At 35.4% G+C, this 27081-nt stretch overlaps 1 protein-coding gene across 3 annotated transcripts; it reads left to right on the top strand.

Annotated features, from left to right (window-relative positions):
• Positions 1-1668: 1668 nt before the first annotated feature.
• Positions 1669-26620, top strand: LOC109082852 (substance-P receptor-like). Of its 3 annotated transcripts, none has more exons than XM_042755346.1 (6): positions 1669-2000; positions 2085-2490; positions 11435-11629; positions 21815-21965; positions 23959-24155; positions 24468-26620. In XM_042755346.1, the coding sequence occupies exons 2-6, from the start codon at positions 2087-2089 to the stop codon at positions 24787-24789; spliced, it is 1269 nt and encodes a 422-aa protein (XP_042611280.1). In that variant the 5' UTR covers positions 1669-2000; positions 2085-2086; the 3' UTR covers positions 24790-26620. The 3 variants fall into 3 exon arrangements, with proteins under 3 accessions (XP_042611280.1, XP_042611285.1, XP_042611272.1); XM_042755351.1 differs by having other exon boundaries at positions 1669-1956; XM_042755338.1 differs by having other exon boundaries at positions 1669-2490.
• The last annotated feature ends 461 nt before the right edge of the window (positions 26621-27081 follow it).

Here is a 27081-nt window from a genome sequence, read left to right on the forward strand (position 1 = left end):
TTATGATTAAAAGTTAGAGTACACACAAGACTTCAAAAAAGACAAGAGCATTAAAAGGATTGCCAAGCTACATTTTTTGCATTGAATACAATCTTTTGAGTGATCCAGTTTCCTCATGATAATCTTGAGCGGTTTCATAATAGAAAATATCTTATACAACCAAAAAATAAAATAAATAAATAAATAAATAAGAAGAAGAAAATGAAGGAAAATAATAAATAATAATGCAAAAAATATGTCCATATGTGTCGGTGAAATTAGATGCCTGGAACCCAGATGCTTTCATGATACATGGTTAATTAACACTGAAGAGTTGCAGCTCATCCCAATTACATGCTTTCCACAGAGGTTCTTGGAGGAATCTGCAATTCAGGTAATGTCTGTGATGTGCCTTCTCCACAACAACATAATTTGCATGTGGAGTCCTTTTGTTGAATTATGGATGTTTTTTTTTATTTATTTTACTCAAAAAGAAAACAAACAAACTCTCATAGTGAAAATTATCACAAATGATCAAAAATCTAATATATATATATATATATATAATATAATATATATATATATATATATATATATATATATATATATATATATACCTGCTATTTTATACAAATCCCCCAAGAATAAATAAATAAAATAAATGCCCATAGCAGTGTAGTGTTGGTTGAAAGAGTGATTCACTAAAATGCTAAAAAATTGCTATGTAAAGGGCAGTTCCCTGGGCTTACTCTGAATCGTCTAGTATAATGCGTGAATAATGTGTGTATTTTGTATTGTGAATGATGACAGTCAAAGGATGGCCAAAGGAATGAGAAAAGCCTCGACAAAGCAATATCCTTATCTGAATTTGAATCTGATGTTGAATTTGAAAGGCCTCCACAAAGCCTTTCCCCAAAACCCCAGGAAACTTTTCAGATTACATGACACAACATCAGTGCCTCACCTTACTGATTCTCATTTTGAACATATAAAACATGCCAATAAATAAATAAATTAATACATAAAAAACATTAATCTCTTCCTTTGCAGCCATAACAGCTTACACTCTTCTGGGAAGGCTTGCAACTAAATGTTGGAAGATGATTGGGATCTGTGCCCATTCAGCGCATCAGTGAGGTACGGCACTGACGTCGGGCAAATGTTGGCTTGCAGTCAGTGTTCCAACTGATTCCGAGGCTGCCCAAATACAGCTTATCAGAAATAATAAAAATTGTATTTACTCTATAGCATTGTCTTAACCGACTGTCAGATTGAGTTTAAATTTAACGCGAATTGAGATGAAACCACCAGGTGGGGACCGTGAGCTGAATTACTTGTGTCAAATTGAAATGAGTTGGAATAGAATAGGTAAATAAGTGGTTTATTGTGGAAAGGAACTGGCATAACGCATCATACCAAATAATTTTAATCGTTAAACAAAAATATGAAGACATATATTAGCCTTTTTCTGTCCAACCCGAAAGAACCACACAGCATCTTCAAATTTAAATAAAAGGTGAGCTCTGAATTTCAAATTAAAAAGAAAGAAATCGATTTCCAGTGCCGGGTTTATTCTTTTTGTTTCATTACCTCGTGCTCGCACAGCATCTGCGCGCGACCAAACATCATTTTCCAACCTACGTGGCACACCTGGCGAGCTGTGAATCACATATGCAGATTACTCAAATTTCGTATTAAAAAGAGAGAACTGTTTGTGAGAGGACGCGTCCCTTCATTTTCTCTCAGAAGCTTGTTCACAGCATCTGCTTGTGTGTGCGCGCGCCGCGCACTTGGCAGCGACGCTCAGAGGAGTGAGGTGCGTGGAACCGAGAGCTAAAATTGGTTTCGTGCTGAGGAAAAGTGAAGGAGCAGGGCGTTGCGATCTGTAGTCTTGTCTTCTTTGAAAAAACACAGGGCTCATCCTTCCTTATCACTGAATACAACTGACTGAGGGATACGAATCGGAACTCTTTTTGCGTAATGAAACTCTATAATTTGACTTTTTCTCAAAAGGAGACATGGTCGGTTGAACATTAACATAACATCCAGCCAAAAAAAAAAAAAAACTTACTATTTTAACAACACTGAACATTTTTTCCCGATAGGTATGGATTCGCCCATCACTTCCATTGACTTCCAAAGTAACTGGACAAACACCACGGCACAGAATGAAACCGAGATATACTGGAACCAGTTTGTGCAACCGGTTTGGAGAATAGTGCTCTGGGCAGTGGCTTACAGCACAATTGTCATCGTCTCCGTTGTGGGCAATATTACGGTGATATGGATCATTTTGGCGCACAAACGCATGAGAACCGTGACGAACTATTTCCTCGTCAACTTGGCTTTCGCTGAAGCGTCAATGTCCGCATTCAACACCGTTATAAACTTTGTCTACTCCGTGCACAATGAGTGGTATTTCGGACTCTATTACTGCCGATTCCACAACTTCTTCCCCATAGCCGCCGTCTTCGCTTCTATATACTCAATGACCGCGATTGCGCTCGACAGGTAAGTTCATTCGTTTCCTTTCACACTGTGGCACGCGCCATACGCGCGGATCTCAGCTGTGCGCGTGGGGAAACATTAGGTTTCTTTGTGTGTTTTGTTGTTAAAAATGAACAAAATATAAACTATATAAATGTATCTAAAATATAAAAGTGCACAATATTTAAATAATTAGTTCGTTTCGTTCTTTAAACAGCCCCCTATAAAAATAGCCATGGTTTCCTCCCGACTGTAGAAAATAACTGGTAATGTGATATTAGCCACCCCTGGTCAAAAATAGAAAAGATTCTGCTTTCCTGATGCTTCTTTCACTGCTTAGTAATTTTCATATTAATTTATTATGGTTTTACAGCAGTAACAGTAATGGTAGGGTAAAATGTAGGAAGATTTACTTTTAAATTGTAACATATTTAGACATATGTCTAGTATGACAGCCAATGTGTTATTAAAAGAAAATAAAAAGAACAAAAAAAGGCTGATTAGTTGTCATAGCACAAAATGTAAAATTATTCAAAGAAGCCATCTTACCCAAGGGTTTAATTTTATCGTTTCACTTCAAAATAAATGTTATTTATATATATATATATATATATATATATATATATATATATATATATATATATATATATATATATATATATATATATATTCCATAAATTTAAAAACATTAATGTGTCCAAAATCCCTCATTAACAGACAGACACACACACACACACACACACACACACAAAAAAAAACACACACACACACACAAAACTATGGCATTCAAGATAATACAATGTCACAGATCGCTATTTGATCAATGACTAAATATTACACATGTTGACATTCACATGAAATGACAAAATTAATTAAATGTGATTTTGAAAAAATAAGGTGGGGGGCATCTTACTCTACTGTTGACAGAACTATGGTTACTATGGATATGCAATAGTAATGCTAATTATTGTTGCTAATAATTGTGAAATGTTAAGCAATGATTAGTACTGCCATCAAAATTCAAACACAAGTATAATGTTGTAGCTCTTTTCAGGTCCATATTAGGAATTATCTTTCATTTTTCTGTGACGTCATATGATAGATGATAGTTATTTATCATCTCACTCATAACCTTCCATAGTCATTGTTTAGAAACCTTAATTTCTTTAGTGTGTGTGTGGTTGAGTGGTGATGAGGTAATTGTAAGAGTGTTGTGTCTGCCTTGTTTCTTCATTCAATTACCTTAGCATATAAGGGATTATTCACAAGAGGGCCCAGATTCCAGGTAATGTCTGACCTTTCATCACCCTGTTCTAATTCTAAGATGTCATTTTTTCCAACCTTTTGACACAGCACATCTAATAATCAGAAAAACAGTGCCTGCTTTCATCTATCTACATGCAGAAACATGAACTTCTTTAAAATTCTATTACCTGAGAGACCCATGGGGGAGATGGAGGGCAGGCTTCAGGGAAATACTGTGCTGTGTGTTTTCAGGTCCTTAGGAAATACTTGTTGGAGAACTAATGGGTTATTTATCTTAGGAAGAGTCTTTTGGCAGAAAAAAAAGCAAGCCAAGATTACATTCTCTCTAAACATATTTTGAATCATACACAGCAAATTAATCATGGGTTTACAAATAAATAACTCAGAGCAAATGCCTTGATTTTTCTTGTAAAGAAGACATTTACATAGCCTAGAGCTTTTCATTAAGCACTCTGAGTACTTCTGTGAATAGAATGTTTCAGTAGAATTTTAGCCTGTTTTATCTTCTGCCAATTTTAAGTGATTTCTGTTAGGCAGTAATTTAATTACTATCAACTAATGGGCAATAGGAGGATTGAAAATTGAATTATGCCCAAAGATGTAATGTAGAAGTAACATTTAATTAGCATTCTCAGAATCCTTGGTTTCTGACAAACCTTAAATAGTTTTAGATGGAACAGTTAAAGTCCATATGAAATGAAAATGCACCCTATATCTTTTTTCTAAATGTATGTATGTAAATGTACAAATCATCCTTGCATTTAATTCTTCGCCTTATTTTTTAAAAATTTAAATATCGTAGCTAAATCTTCTAGTGAAAAACATACTTCTCCAGTCATTAAGTCTAAACCTGCCCCTTTCTTGCAATTGACTTTAAGCTCACATTCAGATTCGCCTCCATCCAATCAATAGCTGGATAGAACCAAAACTCCGCCCTACATTTTTCTTTTCTTTTTCGATAATCCATTTAACTAGGATGTCACAATACGAAAAAAATATATATATATCTGTCTCTCCTACCCTTTATACTTAAGAGAAAGTCAAGCACAATAACAGATTAGTCATAAAAATGTATTCATTATATCTTTTAGATATTGTTTTTTATATTTAAATCATATATACTATAATATTTATATTTCAACATTTATTTAGATAGATATTGATCTTTATTTTGACTTGCTGTGTATAAGAGTATAAAAATCATCCAGTAAACCCCAGTTTAATAATTGAATAATTAAAATAATTAATTATTCCAATACAAACTCTCCTAGGCACTTTGGCTGAGGTGTTTTTCCTGCCCAGATTTCAGCTCTGTTGCTCTGCTTGAGTCATTGTTGCTTTGTTAACACATGAAGACAGGTGTACAATCACAAACAGCAGCAAGGCTGTCACCTCTGTGCAGACAGATCACTTAGGTTGAGCTTTAGTGTGTGACATAATTGTGTTATGTGCTTTAGTAGCAATAAACGATTGCGTCTCTGTCTAAATATAATATTTCACATTCTCACTTGTCTCACTTATCAGCTGTTTTTACTTCCCTGTTTCATTTCTTGCATTTAAAAACATATAAAGGTGCTGACAAGCACACACTTCTCAAAGTCGAGTTGTGACTGCGTGCTAAAGAGCATTTGTGTGCTGGTGAAACGACACACGGCTCGGAGGTTCAAACTCTCATGTGTGGCAGGATTAAGATTCCTAATCAAATTATCAGAGAGAAGCTAAATTTGAAAGAAAAGCACTGCAAGCATCAAATTGTGTATCCCGCACTGTCAATCTCTGCTCCCTCTAGCATGTTGTTGTTATTGATTTAGCACTGGCGCTGTTCAGACTGATGATCTGTTGCCCTGAGCTCCAAACAGATGTTCTTCAATGCATCTTCGTGCTGGTCTGACCTCTTCACCCACTGGAGACTCTTCCATGAGTCTATTGTCAGTTCCTCATTGCTCACTCATCTTTTCTGGCACTGTATGTAATCATATTGTCCTTCAGGACATCACTTTAAGTGAGCATGACTGTAGAGGCTGAAAACAAATTCATGGAAAAAATCTGACTGTCCATCACTTATAAGCGTGTGTGGGTGTGTGTGTGTGTGTGTGTGTGGGTGGGTTGGTGGATGTGTACCTACTTAACCATATAGCAGAATCTCCAAAAACATCCTCATTTGTAAAATAATAAAAAAAAAAAAAAAAAAAAAAAAAAAAAAAATATAATATATATATATATATATATATATATATATATATATATATATATATATATATATATATATATATTGTTAAAATGCAGAAAGTTTCCTGTGAGGGGTAGGTTTAGGTGTAGAGTTGGCGTAGGGCGATATAATATACAGTTTGTACAGTATAAAAACCATTATGCTTATGGAATGTCCCCATTTAGATAGTTAAATAAACGTGTGTGTGTGCGTGTGTGCATGTGTGTGTGTGTGCACTTGTGTGTGTGTATGCACACACGTGTGCGTGCCTGCTGATGGTTTAACTGTAAGGTTTCCCCACTATCAGTGGAGTGGAAGTTCTCTCATTTTACTGAATTACGAATGTTAAGTTGACGTTTTGTTCTCTTTGATGTTTTATTTTTATACTGTCACTGAATTTCAAGGAAATTCAAAGCAATAGTTCACACCAAAATGAAAACTTTATGATAATTTACTCTAAACTAAATTCTAAACCCGTATGAACAGAAATAATGAAAAATGGGAATTGATCTTTCAAACTCCAAAATAACGAATGCACTATAAAACACCCATAAAAGATGATTTAGTAATGTTACCTTCAGTCAAAACTGCTGAAAATGTATTTCAAAAGTCATAGGCTATATATGGACTGCAAAAATGGTGTGTTAAAACTATTAATTGTCAGATGCCATCAAAATTTGTTACAAGTGCTACAATGGAACTATAAATTCAATCTGTTCTTCACACAGAGCTGTCATATTGCTTCAGAAGTTATTTATGATGCTTATGTTTTTTATTTTTGGTCATTTAAAGCCAATCTTTCTGCTTTCACTTTTCGTATGTGCTTTCCCACATAATAAAAGTGAAAGGGAAAAGATCTGTATTCATATTCACTTTTGTTTTCCACAGAAGAAAGTCAGTCATATGGGTTTAGAACAAAATAAAGGTCAGTAAATGGTGATAGATGTTTCATTTCAATGTCACATTGGTTTTCTTAACAAAAAAATAAATTTTCCATGTGCATAAATATTCAGTCCATGCAGGGGCTCTAAATTTACACAGAAGAAAAACATTTGTCTTAACAAGGACACAACTGCCTAACAATTGGTCTGAACCTTTTTATTAAAATAAATTGATCATTATTCAGGTTTTGAATCTAAAGGACAGTTGTGAATATTAAGACTAGAGCATTCCAAGAAGTTAGAAACTAATTAAAAACAAGTTTAATCAGGAAAAGGAAATAAAAGTACAAAACAATAGCCAAACGTTTGAATGTCCTGTGGGTAGAATTGTTAGAAAAGTTTGTTCCTCTCTGCACAATCCAGATAAGAAGACTTATTAATGTTACTGAGAGAGGCCAGTAGTCACTTTGAAGGAGATACAGAGTCAATATTCTAAAAAAGAAATAAAAGGGAACTAGTCAACCTAATCAAGAGCTCTGCTTGTAGGGAGGGTGTCACAGAAGCCACCATTACTGCCATGTCTGGAGTTAATATAGTAAACCAGATTATAGTCAGAGGAAACCTATAGAGATGTGAATCAGAAGTTAATTAATGCTTCTGTTTACTCTTAACGATTATCATTAGCAATTCTTTTGAATTTGAAGAAGAAATGAAAAACAGAAATGCATTTTCTCTTGCAAAATGCTGAGATATAGTTATAACCAGCAATGCAAAATGCTCACCCTTCTGGGAAATTTGCAGAATCTGTGGCATACATGATTTGTGTTTTGGGGTACGGCTGTTCTTGATGTCGGTCTATCTATGCATTCGACTACAGTAGCATTTCTTTATTTAAATACACGTCTCTGCTTTGTATTTTTTTCCCCCATGGTGAAAACAGTTCGAGGCAATTGCAAGGCTAGAAGGGCCAGGATTGGCAGTTAGTCCACACAACCAAATGAGATACAAATTTGTTTATTTGTAAGTAAGGAGAAAAATCCTGTATACATGACAATAATTGCTTGAATACATGAACATAAGAACTACTTGCATGTGTAAAAATGTAAAGAATAGATCAAAGAATCAATATCCTGGCTGAGCTCTCCTCTTCCACTTGTGCACTTCTGTTATATGGCAAATGGTAAATGCAAGAGCTGTCAATTTGAGTGATCAGTTCAATCCAGTAAAACAGTCCCTGACTGGTCTTTACTCACCATCTCTACCCAGTATACCCACCCACCTTACCTGAGATCCAGTTTCTATCCACCGTTTTCCTATTCCCATGACACTAGGTGTGAATGATGGGAGTAACTTCTGTTAAACTGTAAACAATCAACCAAAGGTTTGTTCTAGGAATGCAATAATAAGCATTTTCAAAAAAAAAAAAAAAAAAAAACAGGTACAATGAGATGACATTATTCTACTAACCTTTCAACCATCAAATATTATGATTATTTCTACAGCAATCACAGGTGTGTTAAATATCACTGTAGTAATATACGTCTGTATTATGTAACATAGCCTTAATCAAAAATGTTCATTACCTGAACACTGAGTGGTAATATTGAGTGAATTTTTTCACTTTGACAGATAATTGACAGGATTTTTGGAGAATCTTAGAGCATTCCAATGAATTACTCATTGTAATTAAATTGGGAGATCAGATTATAAATGCACAGTGTATCTTGTCTTTTTTCATACAAAGAAAAATAGGAAAAGAATCAGGAGGAAAAGAATTCAGCAGATTGAAAAGAGCTCTTGCCATAGATATTCTTGTTATATGTCACCAAAATACCAAGTGTTACGTTATTCTCCTGACGTCTGAAAATAGAACATGAAGGAAAATTTACAGCTCATTCAATCAAACTGACAGATAAAGATTTTTTGTAGCACAACCTCATGATTTGAAATTATGTGTTTCAGTGTTTTTTAGTGAAACTTCCCCAGATCAGAGGTACCATAATCTAAAATGCAATAGACTCCTTAGGAAATTGGTGGATTGGTTGAACTTTCCAATGTTTTAAAATGGTGTAGAAAAAAAAGCATCATCATCATCATCATCATCACTAACACACATTTGGATCCCGGAAGCCCTTTGGCTTTAGTGAAGCGGCATGTAATGCCACTCTATGATGATTATCTCAAGATCTACACAGTGGGCTATGCTTTGATTGGGCTTGTTTGAATTGAGAACACCTACTTTACATAAATGTATGTGACCTATTAGGGTTTACTAATGTTTGCTAAAGCTACAAACCAAAACGTGGCCCAAAAGCCGCATGTGTATACTGTTTACATGTAATAGGTGTTGTTTGGCCTATGTGAAACAATTAACCTTTTCAACGATATATGACACAAGACATCTGTTGTGTATAACAGATCACATTTTCAAGTAAAGTCACATTTTTATTTTCAATTTAGGCATATATTTTTGGCTTGTATTTTTGACCTTTTTTTCTCTTTCAACCAAAAACAGACTGCCAAATTTTATCTTATGTAAAATAATGTACTTTAGTTTGAGAGTAGGCACTCAAGCTAATTTCACAAAGGTCCAATCACTTTAAAATTTCTGGCGTCGCCACTGAATTGCAGTTTAGTAAATCAGTCAGATTAATTGAGAAACTGTTCAAAATTTATAAATGTTTGTGATTCACTAAAACTAAACATCTCATAAGAGTCATTCGCTCAAGAATCAGACTTCACTGGTCACACTGTATGTTTCACCCTGAGAACCAGTGACAGAATGAACAGCATGAAAATCTTGGTTCTCAACTCTAGTAGAGACCACACATTGCACAACTTCTGAGGAAAGCAAAGCTAAGATAAAATGCTGACACAGTATGGCCTTTAATACCATCTCACAGTCTGAAAGTGGTACATGAAGTTCTGCAAGGTTTCTTCCAACTCCAAAAATATAAGTTAAACAAATCCTGCCACAAGTGTATTCACTGTCCATATAACTGATAACTGGAACAGATCTTCTTTATTATTGCAGAGCTCATATTATCACAATGATACACTAGCCTGTTGTATTATAGCACAAACCCATAAATAAAAACACCACAAATCAACTATTGTAGACGCTCAGTAGATTTGTAAGCTGTGTGTGGGGGATTTACTCTCTGGACATTTTCATTCCGTTTTATAATGATAAAGCTCCATATTGGAGCAAATGATTTAAGAGGATTTATCTTAGATAACACTGAGATCTTTGTGATCTTTGTGTGTGTTTGTGTGGATGTGATGAAGTCACTGATATGTTGACAGCTTAAATTGTTGAGAGTGCAGAGCAGGACAATATCTCATGCTTTCAAGCACAACCCAAGCTGCAAAGTATCAATGAAGATCACAGCAGGAAAATAAGAGTGGTTTAAACAGAGTGAAATGTGTGCTGAGAGCCAAATCCACAAGCAGATCGATTGTCTTAATTTATGCCACCAAGATTTTCTAAGGAAAGTGAATACGCTCTTTTATAAGTCTCATTAAATTAATATTACATAAAAAAATTCATTAATATATATTTATTACTATATATATATATAAAAATATTATATATTATATATAATATATATATATAATTTTTTTATGTTATAAATTATATTTAATGAGACTTATAATTAAGGCTCAAAAGAACTCAATTAACATCAAATAAACGCATGCATTTAAGACTTTAATTTATTTGATTATGTAAAATACATACTCCCTAACCAGAACGAAAACATTTAGTACACACAATATTTACTGAGCCATAAAAGTGCATTAAAAGAATCGTATACCCAAACATGAAAATTTGCAAATTTTCTCAGGCCATCCAAGATGTAGATGACATTGTTTCTTCATCTGAACAGATTTGGAGAAATTTAATCTTATATCACTTGCTCACCTCTGTAGTGAATGGGTGCCGTCAGAATGAGAATCCAAACAAACAAACAAACAAACAAACAAACAAAAAACAACACAGTAATCCACAAGGAATTCACACGACTCCAGTACATCAATTAATGTCTTGTGAAGTGAAAAGCTGCATGTTTGTGAGTCCATAATGAATAATTAGGCTTCCTTCAGTGAAAAAGTCCATCCTCTGTTGTCCTCTCACATCAAAATCCACAGAATTGGAGAAAGCAATATTATGGAGGACTCGTGTTGTTGCTGGAAAAAAATGGTTTAAAGTTAAAATGTCTTGATGCATTTGTTTCTTACAAACAGCTTTTCATTTCACAAGACATTAACTGATAGGCTGGAGTCATGTGGATTACTTGTGGATTGTTGTAATGTTTTTATCAGCTATTTGGGTGTAATGTGACATAATGTTTAATTTCTCCAAATTTGTTCCTATGAAGAAACAAACTCATCTACATCGTTGATGGCCTGAGGGTTAGTAGTTTTCAGCAAATTTGCTTTATTGGGTATACTATTCCTTTAATTGCTTTAATAATAAATGTTTTTGTTTAATTTTGAATAATTACATTTTTCGTTCAACTGAAAATAAGCTTAAAGTAAAAAAATAATATGTAAATATCTCTGTACACAACAGATGTGGAGCTTTCAGCACATCTGTCTTTTTCTTCCACAGATATATGGCCATCATTCATCCCCTGCAGCAGAGGATGTCTGCAACTCAGACGAAGGTGGTCATCGGGGTCATCTGGGTGCTGGCTCTCCTGCTGGCCTTCCCCCAGTACTATTATTCCGACACAGACCAGTTGCCTGGCAGGGTGGTCTGCTACATCGACTGGCCTGAGTACACTGTCCTGGACTTCAAAACAATGTAAACATCTCATTTTTAACTAATCAGCATGCTTACTGCCACCATTTGCTGATATTGGAAAATGTTTAGATTGAATATTTGCTTCGGAAATGTATATTTTTGGCTGTAGGTGCCCCCCCTCCCCTCCATCTGTGGGTTGTCCCCCCTAAAAATATGATTAAAAACCATGCTGTGTATTGTAAATAATGTTTTATACTTTAAATAACTTTGTAAGTAGTAAAACAACACAAATGCAAATGGGGCAAAAATGTGTTTTAAGTTTATGAACATTTTGAGTCTCCCCCTCCCTTGCCTTACAGTGCTTTGGTCCAATTTTGCTTGCTAGCGACCCCAATAACGCATGCAAATTTTACTGAAGAAACCCAGCTGAAAACCGTGTATTTTACCCCCCGGAACGTGATTTTTTTTTTTTTTTACCAGGGAACCCCCTTTGAAACGCGATTGGGCTAGTTTTGGGCTAAGTTTGAGTAGCAACTGGGCGGGTTTTATTGCAAAAACCTGGCAACCCTGCATCACTTACACACACACACACAGTCCGGTGATCGAGAACAATGTCAAAAGTTGTGGAACTCCAAGGCTGTCAAGGCTATTTTTTTCACTTAAATATCGGATAAAGTGATTATTTTCTCTTTAATACAGATGATGTCAATGTATTTTTCGATGAGTCCTCTATGTTAGCAATAATAACGTTCCCTGCTTGATGGATAGCAATGTCTACAACGGACACGAGCGCTATCACAGCGCGACCAACAACAGCTTTAAGTTGTCTAATTTGGCATGGTCTCCCTGTTACACTAATAGTAGTAAGGCTTTCTTCTGTGTAAACTTGTCCTTACAAGTACAATTTTAGCTTATTTTTAGCTTAATTTTATGTTTATTGTCCCCCACTACTGAAATTTACGCCCCTGCTCTTGGAGCAATCAAAAATCAGTGCTGCCTTTTCCCTAAATGTTGGCTTATGTAACAACAGAGAGGAGCTTCATTACAAAAAAAAACAGTAAACACAGGAAAGCCATGGTTCTAAGAGAGAGAAAAGACAAGAGTGCAAGACTATTAAAGCAAATATAATTGGAAATATTGCTCAAGGGTAAATACAATGACTTTACAAGAGCAGACGCCAATGATTATTACTCCTCCGTATTGTGGTTATTAACTCTCAAAAAGTTGGCCTGTGTGTGTTAATCTGAAGTGCTGAGGTCTAATGTCAAGTGCTGTGAAAATGATGTACAAAACCAGGTAGGGTCCAGTACATTGAGCCCATTCTGAGATCATTCTGCAAAAAGTTTTCATGGCCGTCACTTTTTTTTAAACACAGTGAGGGGAGGTGGTGCACAGATGTGCCAGCTGTGACATCACAAAACCACTTAACTCCTGAAATCCGATTTTGCACAAATAACTCGGCTAAACAGTGAACTGTTTCGACAAAAAGTGTATGTGACGTACTGATCCGGATATCAGGTATCTATTGTGGAGTATTTGCTCATTTCCAAGTTGCAAAAAGAAAAGTAAATCTTAACATTAAGATTAGAAATGTTCAAAAGCTCTTCTGATATATCATCGCAATATAAACATGGTAGCATTTTTGGTGAGCATGTATCTGAGAACTGTGTGCTGGAGAGAACATTTCTGCCATTGCTTATTAATAAACAACTACAGTGAGCACTTAGAAAAACAATAAAAATTTCCAGTGCTGGATTATTACTTATTACTTATTAACACACTTGAACAAAACTTTTTCTCAACAAGATTCTTCTTCTTTATTAGATATATCACTGCTGTTATCTTTGTAGAGAAAGACACCAGAGAAAATTGGTGTTACTATGAATTCTCACCCTCTGCCTTACACGCCTAATTTTTCTTTCTATCTCTACACCCCTTCTGTCTGTTTTATTTTCTTTTTTTGGATCACCTCTGTATATTTCAATCACCTGTTCCTACCTCTCCCTCACATTCTGTTTTGTACAGCTTTCTGGTGTACTTGTTCTATTCCTCTTTCTGTCTGTCTTTACTGCTGTGAGTGAGAAGTGCTAGTCTTTATCTGTTAGTTGGTGAAGGAGTCAGCTTTCTAAGGCACACGAGATGTTCCCTTTTAAGCACCCCACTGTCTCTCTCTTACTCACTAAATCTCATTTCACATTTTTTCCCCAAACTCCCTTCTTCCATTACTGTCTTTCACACCACAGTTGAGCTGTGATATAAAACTTTTTTGCCGGTGTTCCTACCAGCTAACACATTATTTTTTCTACTGCACAGTATATTTCTTTATAATTCACACTTCAGTGCAAGAAACAAATAGAACTTAATAAATAAAAATAAATAAAGAAAGAAATAATAAAACTTAATAGCTTATATTCATTAGTTTGCAGGAAAAAAAATTAAAGAGAGAGAGAATAATAGTGTTTTACAAGCTCGAGATGTGAAAGTAGATGTGGAAAAATAACTTTTCTGTGTGGAAATAAAACTCATCTAGCCTACCTCCTCGGGCTGACAAACTGAAATGTTTTAATTATTATTAATTTTTTATTATCTTTGAATATAGAATTTGATATACTTACCATTAATTAAGGCAAATAAGCAAAAAAAATTATAATTAAATAAAAAAATTACAAATTAATTTTTAGTTGGATCTAACTGATGTGCCTTCTTTAGCAAATGTCTTACTGTAAAGGCCCGTTCACACCAAGGACGATAACTATAAAGATAACGATAAAGATATAGTTCTAAAAATCGTTTTCAGTATTAAAGAACAGCAGAGTCCATACCACAACTATAACGATAAAGACAAAGAAAAACGATATCATTGGAATCACTTTCAAAACTATTTATTTTCCGGCTGATGACGATAAAAAACTGACAGCCAATCAGAATTCATTCTGCTGTAACGCGCTCGAGAATTTAAAGCGGCAGACGAGCGTGCGCTTAGAATAAACAGAAGATATCTTTCGCTGGTGTGGACGCTAATATCGTTATCTTTATAGTTATCTTTATAGTTATCGTTCTTGGTGTGAACGGGCCTTAAGGGATCCTAAATAGAATTAGAAATGAAGAAATAGGGGGAGTTAAGTTTTAAAGGGCCACAGCAAAAATGTAAGATACACAAATTTGCTTCTCAAGTACTTTTATGTTGCTTTAAGAATGTCAGATATTTTTAAGTCCAAAAATACTGAGTAAGAATGATTTGCTGTGCACTATACTCCAGTAACTTTTAACAGCATCTTGATTTTGACAAGCATGCAGGAAGTAAAAACTGAGCACAAACATCTTCAGATCCATATGAGATTGGAAGCACTCAGCAGGAGACCAAACTGTCTTCAGCACTGTAAGCAGTGAGCTGTTCATCAACACCAGCTTAAAGATTACACTCATACTACGGCAATCATCTTGTTTGTCTTAAATGAGATATTTTAGTTTAGCTCAACTCTACATCTTCTGAGCTTCACACTAATTTCACACGCAGAAACAATAACAGTCTGTGAATAGCATGTGTGAATCTCTTAACACATATTGTAAATAACAAATTCACTCAATGAAAAGAATAATCCCCTCAAATTCTCTTTTGTAAATCCAATTTTTGAGGTGTTATTGTCATCTAGTCAGCAACGGATAGCATGCTTAGCATTCACACCATACACATCTGAATGGATGTAGCACTTATTATTTTTATAATGAAGATGTAATGACTGGTACAGATGGGTTAAGAGCGCCAAACCGAGATGAGACCTGTCTCAGATTAACACAATAGATGAGTCTGATTAGAAATGACACCAGGTGTGTTTTATAGCACATGAACTGGGTTTGAAGTGTTGCACGGCACACTGTCTAGCTCTTATTCATGGCTTTGCCGTGCTGGGTGTTATAATAGACTGTAGACACATGCCAGAGTATAAATAGTCTGGTGTCATGAAAGCTCACATGCAACATACTTGACATGAGCTCATGCTTATGCTTGAGTGCTGACAAATTATCTGTATGCTTCTCAGATAACATTCACACAGGTTTATGTTTATAATTCTGCTCTCACATACACACTCAGACCACCCAGAGGACTGCTTTTTTTTTTTTTTTTTTTTGCTCAGAGAAAGACTTTTTGGTAATGTTTCACTTAAAGAGATAATTCACCTAAAAATGAAAATTCTGTATTCATTAACTCATCCTCATGTCCCAGGTCCAAACTAGCCTGATTTTCTTTCTCCTGCGCAATACAAAAAAGGAAGGCCGTAAGATTGATTGAAATATTGTGATATGGATTGGTGGGATTGTCAAATCACAAAATCTGCGATTTAATTAAATATATGTGTTGCTTGTTTCAGAGTGAAGTGCGGCACTGTGTTCATTTATATGCAAGAAGCTCATGATTCAGTGTTTTCAGGATCTCGATTTGCAGTAAATGCTGCTCCACACAAATTAATCTCCAAATTTGCTCTGAATCTGGGTTGTTTATAATGTGCATTTGCAAGCCCAATATTAGTGCAAGAAATTTGGGAGTGCAAGGCCTCCTTTATTTTATTTATCATTTAAATAAACAGCCAAACCTGATGAAGCATTTGTAAACACAGTGACTTATGGATATACTTAAATGGTACAACAGGGAGTCCAGTAGCTAGATACCACATTAATATCCTCCAAAAAAGTTTCTAACAATTAAATTCTGTGTGACTACAAAAAGTGCAGAGATGTATGAAGTTATCTCAGCACCCCACCACTTATCTGACTTTTTCATCGTGTTCTTTGGCTCTGTTTGATAGTGGTTCACAGATAACACATTACTCCACCATCCCTACCTAAAAACTGACGGATCCCTAACAGCATGTGGCCAGTCTGTTTCAGTTTGCCTAGCCTGGAACTTAGATGTCTTTTTGAGCGACCCACAGGCTTGCTGCAGGCTTCATCTCTCTCTTCCTCCATCTCTCTTCCTTGTCAGCTCTTGCGAGAAAAGGGGGAAATTGAGCTCTCCTCAATCTGGATTCTGACAGGGTGCACTCCATGCGGCATTGATTTCTGCAAATTGCCATGAAATTCAACCAGAAGAACTGGCAGTGCAGCTAACTAGATTTTGTCCAGATATTATAGACACAAAAAGCTCCACAAATATGATCTATAATGAATTATTAGTTCTAATGAGATGTCAAGACAGAACATGCAGACAACAAAAGATACATCCGGTAGCTGTTATAGAAATTTATAAAGAAGAGATCCGCAGAGGGGCCAAGTGTGCAAAAAGAGGTCAAATAACTAACATTTCAATAATATGTCAATATCATTTTATGCTTTTGAAATTAGAAATACCCTTGTTTACGAGATAGAAAAACTTTTGTAACTTTATAAACGTCTTTGTCACTTTCAATCAATTTAAAATGCCATGCTACATTTGTTTCAGGATACTCTGATGAATAGCTGTTTGTTAGGCAGTTGTGGCCTAATGGTTAGAGAGTCAGACTTATAACCAAATGCAATGGGTTTGAGTCTCAGTACCAGCAGGGATTGTAGATAGGGGGAGTGAATGTACAGCACTCTCAATACCACGACTGAGATGAGAACAGTATTTTAAAATAATGTATTCATTTACATTTAATTACTCTTATTAACTCATTGATTTGTATTATTCTTATTTATTATTTAACATTATTTTTAATAACTTTTTCTAAATAAAAATAACAAAAATTGCATTTAAAGAGAGCCAACAAACAAAACTGCACAATTAAACAATTTCCATATAAAGAAAATAAAGTAATTTCAGAGAACCTAAATTAAGATTATAAAATTTCTCCACCATTAGCTATGCCACTGGCCACATCATTTTGTTACAAAGTAATTTGAGCATTTCCATAATAGGTCAAACATTTGGTGGTAGTGATATGATGTGAAGTAATGCTAAATAAGGAATAATTACCCTCTCCGACACATGTAAACCATATCAGATGTTCCAGTCTCTCTCCCTTCCTGTTATTCCGATATCTGACTGATGTGTCCAAATCCTGAAAGAACAAATTCAAAGATTGTTTTTGCAAATGTTTGACTCAAACTCAGAGATCCAGGGAAGTTTTAGTGGAGAAGCTAGAGGACATACAGAGGTAAGAATGAGGAAAAACAACATTTGTTTTATAATTATGGTTCAATCTAGAATCAATGCATACTTTTGCCAATTCTTGGGCTCGATTCAAATTAAATAATTGCCAATTTCTCCCTCCATTGCAAATGTCCTCCACTATCAGGGTTTTTTTTTTTTTTTTTTTTTATGATAAAAGCCATAAAAAGTTGTACCTGAAGTGTTCTAACTTGGGTATTAATTCATTAGTCATATCTTCAAAGTGTTGAAAAAGCAAACATCGTTAGTATGTTTCATTAATTACTCTCATCTCTCTTTTTGTGTGAGAATGAAGTTGATAACATGTATTGTGATGTTCTTTATGCTCCATTTACCTATATTTGCTGCTGGAACAAAACAGTGACAGTTCCATTTTAGATATCATTAGTGAGTTACTGCTGCATGGCAGTTCCTCACGCTGTTCGCTCATGGTAAAAACAGACACTCCAAATCTAAAAGGTGTAAACCAAATTGGAAGTGTGATACTGAGGCATCGCTTTTAATTGGCAGCGTTTTTTTTTTTTTACACAGTTCTGTCAGGCACTTTGTCATAGTGAAAGTAGAAAGTCTTGGCTTTGACACTGAAAGTCTAGCTGGCATATTGCTGCATCTCTTCATTACCTGTGACTGTGAATTAAACGATTGTTGTGACATATGGCATTCTAATATACTCAATGAATAAAGACCGCAATGTGCCACTTAACTACGATTATATTTCATACAGGAACTTCTCAGTAATGTTGATGAAATTTCCACATCCACAGATGAAAAATCACTTTCTCTCTGGAATTTTACCTTGCTAGTCTAAATACTGGAATGCATGCAAGTGCGTACGTGGCGTCAGAATGAGTATTAGAGTGGGATGGGACAAGATGGACGGGTTGTGGTAAAACTATTTGGCACAACCTGAGCTTAATGATATTAATTATCTCACTCTTTATGTTGTTAGGTAATCTTAAACCATCCAGCTACATTACGTAACTGATATTAATAAGCCAAACATTTGTACTATTCAAAAATCGATGTTCTGTGCAGATGTGCTGCAGTTGTATGGCCTTGTATGTAGATGTTCTATGCAGAGATGTAATATGAAGCAAGTTTTATGTTTGCTCAGATATTTTATATTACATTTTATTTAATTTATTTACCTGACTTTCTCTAATTAAGATTATACAGTATTTTGTATTATTATATATTATTATATACTTTTTTTGTCCATACAATGAAAGACAAAGGTGTACAAAATGACATTAGACCCCACTGTCATTGTTTATAGAAAAAACACAGGGATATTTTTTCAAAATATCTACTTTTGTGCTCCACAGAAGAAAGTCATATGAGTTTGGAACAAGACAAGAATAACAGTAATTGATGGCATTTTTGAGTGAACTATCCCTTTACATTTTTAAAACATTAACATCAAGATGCAATTAGACAAAATAACTGTCAATAATGCACTGATTGCTATTTTTTTTATATGAATGCAAATTTGGTCTACTGAAATTAGTGATTTGATTTTCACCCTCTTTTAATCAGTTAGGATTGAGATTTAAAGAGAGATTCAGCACTGCATGTTTTCTATTTTCCTCACCTATTTAAAGGTGTGCTCATTCATTTTTTCCTCATCAAAAATGTTTTACACACAAAAATTTTGAATAATTAATTGCGGTTTATCATTATTTCCACAACCAGCAAAATGTTTCTTGAGCACCAAATCAGCACACTGAAAACTGAAGTAATGGCTGCTGAAGATTTAGCTCTGCCATCACATGAATAAATTACATTTTAAACAGGGGTGGGCCATAAATGCAGCCTTGGTGAGCATAAGAGACTTCTTTCAACGTTCAAATCTTAATTATTCCAAACTTTTGACCAGAAGTATAAAAGTAACATCAGAATCTGAAACTAGAAAGATAAATGTTAAGCTTTCTTTCTCAGTCTCTCGCCTTCTCTTTTCCTTCTCTCAACATCTGTTTTCCTGATTGCTATTAATTGCTAGTGAAATGGTGAACAAGGTATAAGCTGCGGTCAGCAAGAGGTGAATAAACGGCCTCATCAGAGTTCCTTTGTGCCGTACCTGGTTCAGTCATCATTCCTGGTCACATTCTTTAACATCAGCCATGGAGAAGCTGTTAGCGTAGGAAGGGGGCAGGTGAATGGAGCCAAGTCCAAGACTCCTGATGACAGCATTCCATCTGTGTCACTAAGGAATATGAAACAATGGAAGTATAATTAATCATGGCCTCGTTTTTAAACTCCCTCATGGAGGGAATCACTGGAAGCAACAACATTACAGAGAACCCTGTGTTGTCTTCATATTGGCAGGTGGCATTCCTGATATCAGTATCTCTCAGTCTGGCCCTCATTTTGGGGAAAAGGGATTTAAATAAGCGCAGTCACATAAGCTGAAATTGGTTTGTCTCATGAATATCAATTACAGCATGAATGGATGGTTTAATATTACTTTAAAACTGAGCTAATTCATATTTATGAGTGTTACAATATTTATGATAATATTATTCTCATAATATTCACAAATGTTCATTCATATTTGTGATTTTTCATCTGTGGATGTGGAAATCTCAACATTATTGAGCAGTTACTTTAAGAAAGTAAACACTATTGTGATTTGGCCATGGGTTTTCAAGTCAGCACTGTGATTCAAACATGTGTGGTGCATTTTAAAAGAGTAAGACTGTAAACTAAAGGAGACTGTGATGCAATTTGGTTGCTGTGTTTCCCTGTTACAGGTTTATTTAATAATTCACACATTAAGAGGTCTAGTTCACTTTGTAATTGGTTTTGAGAGTTTAATATGAAATATTAAATCTTTGATATGTGACTTCATTGTCTGGGGTGCTGTATTTGATTCATGATCTTTGCTTGACCCAGTGCATTAGGCTTTAGAAATGAGCTGTGCCTAGATTGATCAGACAGGCAATATGACTCAAGTCTGACAGAGATTTGGCAAGGCAAAAATGTTTTGAGAATAGATCAAAATCAGTGCAATTATACATTACAGTCTGAAGAGTGTGGGGGGATTTCACTTGAATGAACTGTGCCAACTGATTTATTTGTGTTATGATCCCAGCCTGTGTTTCTTTGTCTTTTGTTTGTGGACTCTAATTTTGAAGTGTTTCTGTTCCCTATTGTTTCATTGCTCCCTTCCTAAATAAATGCATTTATGAGATGATTTTAGTAATTGAAATAAACTATTTTATGGAGATCCTTGGCAGGAAAAAATGGACATACTAACTTGTGCCCACATTTTATTAATGAGTTTCCTCGTTGGGATAGTTCACCTCAAAAATAAAAATTCTGTCATTAATTACTCGGCCTCATGTTGTTCCAAACCCATAAGACCATTGTAATCTCGGAACACAAACTATGATATTTTTGATGAAATCCAAGAGCTTTCTGACTCTGCATAGACAGCAACAGAACTACCACATTCAAGGCCCAGAAACGTAGTAAGGACATAGATAAAATAGTCCATGTGACATCAGTGGTTCAGCCGTAATTTTATGAAGGTACAAGAATACTTTTTAAAACCCCCAAAATAATGACTTTATTTAACAATTCTTCTCTTCCGCGTCAGTCTCTGTCTCCATTCACAAGATTACCACAATGTATGCGTGTGATCCTGCTGACACAGGGCCAGCATTACGGGTTTGGAACGACATGAGGGTGAGTAATTAATGACAGAATTTTCATTTTTGGGTGAACTATCCCTTTAAACTAATTCCTTCCCTCATTTAAATTTAGTAAAATTGTATAACAAATTCTTAATTCATGGCCATAATATCTTGTTTTTTGCTGCTTATGTCATAACCCTTGGTCTTATAATATGAGATAAACAAAAGATCAGGAATGAGAGTTAAAAAAATTAAACCAATAAATAAATTAAATAAGATGGATAATATACTATATATTTGCATGAAAACCAGGAAATTAAAACAGCAAATGGTGTGAATAAGAATGCTGAAATTGCATGCAAATTGAATTATTAATACTTCTAAAAAAAAATATTGAGTTACAATAATGTTAAAATAAAAATTCTTTCTTTCTTTTTCTTTCTTTATCTATCTATCCTTTTGAAGGTATTTTGTGTGTGTAGCGGTGCTGATTTACTTCCTCCCTCTCCTGGTGATGGGCTGTGCTTACCTGGTGGTGGGATTGACTCTGTGGGCCAGTGAGATCCCAGGAGATTCATCTGACCGTTACCAAGAGCAGCTAAACGCCAAACGCAAGGTCTTCATCACACCATCCTCTTGCTCCTCCTTTTTTCATCATCCTTTAAGCCCATGACATTTGCCTACACACAGTCCAGGTCAGACACCAAACTCTGAGTTAACAAGCAGACAGGGTTCAGGGACATACAGGGACATACAGGCGCTCAGAGGTCATATGTCACATTGTGTCATCATAAGTACTAATGATGTGTGCTCAAAAAATAGATAAAGATATTTTGTGTGAGGAAGAAGAGGAAGATGTTAAGACATAATGATAGCAAAAGTATGTAAAATAGATATTGGAGAGGGAACAGTATAAGGGTCAGACAAGGCCACATGAAATAATCACTATGAAACTCACCCGCAGTGAGAAGGTCCATCTGCTTCTTTCATCTGTATTCTCTCTCTGTGTGTGTGTGTGTGTGTCTGCCTCATTCACCACACTTGAAGGATATGAAGTCAAGATATACTGTTCCCTCTCCAATATCTATTTTACATACTTTTGCTATCATTATGTCTTAACATCTTCCTCTTCTTCCTCACACAAAATATCTTTATCTATTTTTTGAGCACACATCATTAGTACTTATGATGACACAATGTGACATATGACCTCTGAGCGCCTGTATGTCCCTGTCTTCTGTTCATAAACATCAAAGAGCCTCTAACAGTCTGCTGGTGACTGAGTGATTTGCAACTACGTGCTCTGGCTTCTGGCAGTGTGTCATTGTGGTTTTCATGCTGATTTCATGCCCACTTCAAGCTGTATGTTGATCAGGAATCTCCAGTGTTGTAGAACAAGAGTAGGTTAAGGCAACTGACCTACCTTTCACAGACAAAAAAAAGAAAGAAAGAAAGTCCAAATAGTGAAAATAAAAATGCTTTAGCTAAAAGATAAGATGTTATTTGAAGATGCACTCAGTATTTAATTTTTTTTTAATGTAATAAGTAGTGTAATTATTTCAATTACTTTTTTTTATAAGTAATGCAATTACATAATAATTACTTATTGCATTTGATTCATTTTTGATTACTTTTCTAAATTTCTAATATTTTTTTTCAAATATTAATCATTTTCAAACAGGCAGGGTTAACCTCACAGTAGTATTCAACACTGATTACTATCAGACTTATTAAGATTAGAATAATTATAATAAGATTATAATAATTTAATTTTAAAGCGCGGATGCCACAAAATCAGACATTAGCACCTCTTTTTACTTTGAGATCATTCTGAGGTTAAATACAGATTAAAATCAAGAACAAGAAATAGTTTAATAGCTATGATGACAGCATGATATGATAACAATGCCTTGGAACTAAATAAATAAATAAAAAAAAGCATATACATAAACACAAATAGGAAATAAAACTGTTATCGAATAAGCATATGTCCTAAACTCCTGAAACTTTGGTGTCTCATATTTTAGAGCAGTCAATGCAATTTGGGAAAGAAATCAATTAGAGGGCACATACATTACACAGTTTCCAATCTCATGTTAATCTTGAGTACTCCAGAGTACTCCTTACTCGAGGCACTGGTTAAACCAATGTGTCTATGTTGAGCTGACACAAATCATTACACTTTTTAAAGGGGATTTCAGTTGTCTCTTCACATTACAGTAAGCTGGGATAGAATAAAACATTTTATCATAGAAACCTTAAAATATAATGAATATATGAATATAAAATATAATTTAATATAATGTAATTTAAGCTATTTTTTGGCTCTTTGAAAAATGGCTCCTGCACAATTCATATTTTTAGCTCGATATTTATTACATTTTAATGTGATTTTCAATGACACGTGTGCATTCTACTTGCTGGTGGTAAATTAAGACCATTGAACCACCAAAAAACTGTCAAGAAAACTATTAGGGAACATTATGTCTGTCAGCATTCAAGTTTTCATACAATGTGGGCAGAGGAAATCAGCTTGAAGGACAGATATTGGATTTATAAGAATAAAGTATAACCAATCCTTAAATTTTCTCTTCTTGTTCAACCTTCAGGTGGTGAAGATGATGATTGTGGTGGTATGTACATTCGCTGTTTGCTGGCTCCCCTATCACGTCTATTTCCTGATTTACCAGTTCTACCCGCAGCTGTTTGAGCATCCCTTCATTCAGCAGGTCTATCTGACCATCATGTGGCTGGCAATGAGCTCCACTATGTACAACCCCATTATCTACTGCTGCCTCAATGACAGGTAATTTCACCTGGAGTGAAAACACAGTAATTGACGCACACACAGGAACATCTAGCTCTTTCCAGAGTCCCTGTAATATTCGCTATAATATCATTATTGTTCAAAATGATACATCTTTTTGTGCCATAAAATACAGTCCAATGCTGTGATGTATTATTCTCTAATGTATCCTGGTTTTACTGCCTCACTCAGATACTGCAAATCCATCACAAAAGCCTTTGAAAGACAACAAAGCTTTAATATCCTCTAGTCAGTTTTCAACTTTAAACCCATATCATTATCCATCTCTTACATTTCTAAACATTTCCTCAGGTTCCGTGCTGGATTTAAGCAAGCATTCCGCTGCTGTCCATGCGTCCCTGAGGGATCCTACGAGGGTCTAGAGCTCAAGTCCACCCGGTACTTTCAAACCCAGACCAGTTTGTACAGGGCCAGTCGAATGGAGACCACTGTGTCCTGCGTGATGCAGGATGGCCAGAAGGTCACGTTTGGGAGCATCAGAGGAGCTGCAGGGAGATCGGCAGTTCACAGCCCCTCCAGGGAGTTCGCCTCCAATGGCTCGTCCTCTCGCAGCATCTCCAAAACCATGTCAGAGACCTCCAGCTTTTACTCCAGTAATAACCTACAAGAATGAGAGTGCAGAAGCTTGATTCAAGGAGTCCGAATGCCACTACTTTTGCGAAGATGTAATCATTTGAAGAATCCTCATCTCCCCCTCCCAAGTGTGTAAAACCTGAGGATTACCTTAAGTGTGTGCAGATGTGTGTTTTAGTTGGTTGAGTACACACACGCTTTTTTAATTTCAAACGATCCTTCATCTTTCATTCATGTCTCATTCTATTCATAAGGTTTATAATTATGATTTGAGGAACATTTACATTGATTTTTTGGGAAAGGTTTTCTTACCGTAGTGATGTAAATGACAATATTGCATTGTGCTGACTTAAATGAGAGCCTGATTGACTGATCCTGCAATCACTGAAGACATTTTAAAAGTTTATTTTAAAGGATATGTAAATTGTAATGCAGTGGAAAAATCAGTCAGAATACTGTAAATATTGAATATGACCGCTTATACTGGTCTCTCATTTGGCTAACAACAACCCGACTATAATAGGAATAGGAATAAGTTAAGAAATATCAATAAAAGTACCCCTCTTAATCCGTTGAGTCTCTAACAATAGCTCAATTGGCTCAAATTATACCTGAGCACATGTGATTTCTTCAGTGCTTTATCCGTAGGTCGGGAGATTACTGCAGACTTCACAGCAGATTTTTTTCTGTAAGCACAAATTGCCTTCAGAATCTCTAAACTGGCTGAGACTGAACAAAAACACAGAGGGCAGAGATTATATTATTGCAAATGCCTCTGTGTCTTCACAGTCAGTAAGAGCCACGATCCTGTCCTGTGAAATGAAAATGAACAATGTCAGTTGCCAATATCAACACCTTGTAGCTACACAGGCAAATATAAAGAACATTATTAAATGGCTTTTCAAGGTGTGCCTGGAAACACAAATGCATGGTGGTGAAAGCTTTGAATGCCTGTCCTGATTTTTTGTGCTCTGAAGAATAGCTGTGGGGGAAAAGTGTGATGTGCAGAGAATTTTTGTATTAGTTTTCTTTTGACTTCAGTTTTTTTTCTCTACCTGTCTGCTTATCTTCATTTTCTTTGTATTAAGGTTTTTTTTCTTTTCTTTTCATAATTGACCCTTCACTAAGCCCTGCCCTACAGGTACCAGTTGTGATTTGGTGGCCCATTTCGAGCTGCACCTCTTCAGTGTGTAGCCTATATGTCTCTGGATGGACACAACAGTTGCTGAGAATGGTCAGTAGGCGGGGCTTAGCCAAGTGCCAATTCTGTAGTTATTCTGTTCTACAATCATTCACTCGCACACACACTGGACCCCTCACACTGGACAAGGCCAGAGTAAAATTAGCTCTTCAGGCACCTCCCTTGATACAGTCACAGCAATATGATACTGAGGTACACAGGATTATGGGACAAAAGGGGAGGATGAGAGACGGTGGGTTGAAGTGACCACCTGCTGCTGTTCTTGACTGGGATTGTGACAGTGTTGTCCGTTTTCCAAAACGGAAGCCCATGCGACTCGCATATTTGTTGGTCTGAGCTTTCATTGGTCACACAGTGGCAGCAGGCTTGTTATGGTGCAATATGTTCAGAATATTTCGGACGGTAAATGACTATGAAAGTGTCTCACTGTTTGGCAGGTGCAGACAGCTCATTTCAGGAATAAATGAACCACACTACTCTGTTCCTGATCTTTTTTAGAAATTCTGAACTTTCTGTGATGCTTATGCTGAACTGTATCTTCCTTTCATCTGCCACACTATATTAATATACTTTAATTTTTTAATTGTTTTTTTTTTTTAATGTTTTTCAAAAAAAATTCTTATGCTCACCAAAGTTGCACCAAATCAGTATTTTAGATTTCTGAAGGATCAGTTTACACTGAAGACTGGAGAAAAAATCAGCTTTGCCATCACATATAAAAATAGACAACAGTATGTTTAATTTGTAATAATATTACTGTTTTTATTGTTTTATCAAACACATGCAGCCTTGGTGAGCATAAGAGACTTCTTTCAAAAACATTAAAATATTTTATTTCAATATCTTTCTTTAATTATGACCGGTAGTTGCCTGTACATACCTGCACCCAAAAGGGAAAATTTTGTCAATGTTTATGGTCATGTCATTCCAAACCTTTATGAAATTAAAACACTTATGGTTTCTTCTGTAGAATGGAAAATAAGATATTTTGAAGAATGTTTCAGCTGTTTTTGCCCATATAAATGTCTCAACACCAGAACTCCATTTTTTTTTATAATATTTTAGTTTGTGATCCACAAATAAAAAGCAAGTCATACAGGTTTGGAACAACATGAGGGCAAGTAAACTATT

The sequence above is a fragment of the Cyprinus carpio genome, chromosome A5 (genome assembly GCF_018340385.1).
Source record: "Cyprinus carpio isolate SPL01 chromosome A5, ASM1834038v1, whole genome shotgun sequence".
Lineage (NCBI taxonomy): Eukaryota > Metazoa > Chordata > Actinopteri > Cypriniformes > Cyprinidae > Cyprinus > Cyprinus carpio.

What these genes read in the sequence shown, in the direction of transcription:
- LOC109082852 (XM_042755338.1), top strand. Translation starts at nt 2,087, where the DNA reads ATGGATTCGCCCATCACTTCCATTGACTTCCAAAGTAACTGGACAAAC. An exon ending in ACCGCGATTGCGCTCGACAG is followed by an intron (nt 2,491 to 11,434) that starts GTAAGTTCATTC and finishes TTTCTTCCACAG; the next exon opens with ATATATGGCCATCATTCATC. An exon ending in GTCCTGGACTTCAAAACAAT is followed by an intron (nt 11,630 to 21,814) that starts GTAAACATCTCA and finishes ATCCTTTTGAAG; the next exon opens with GTATTTTGTGTGTGTAGCGG.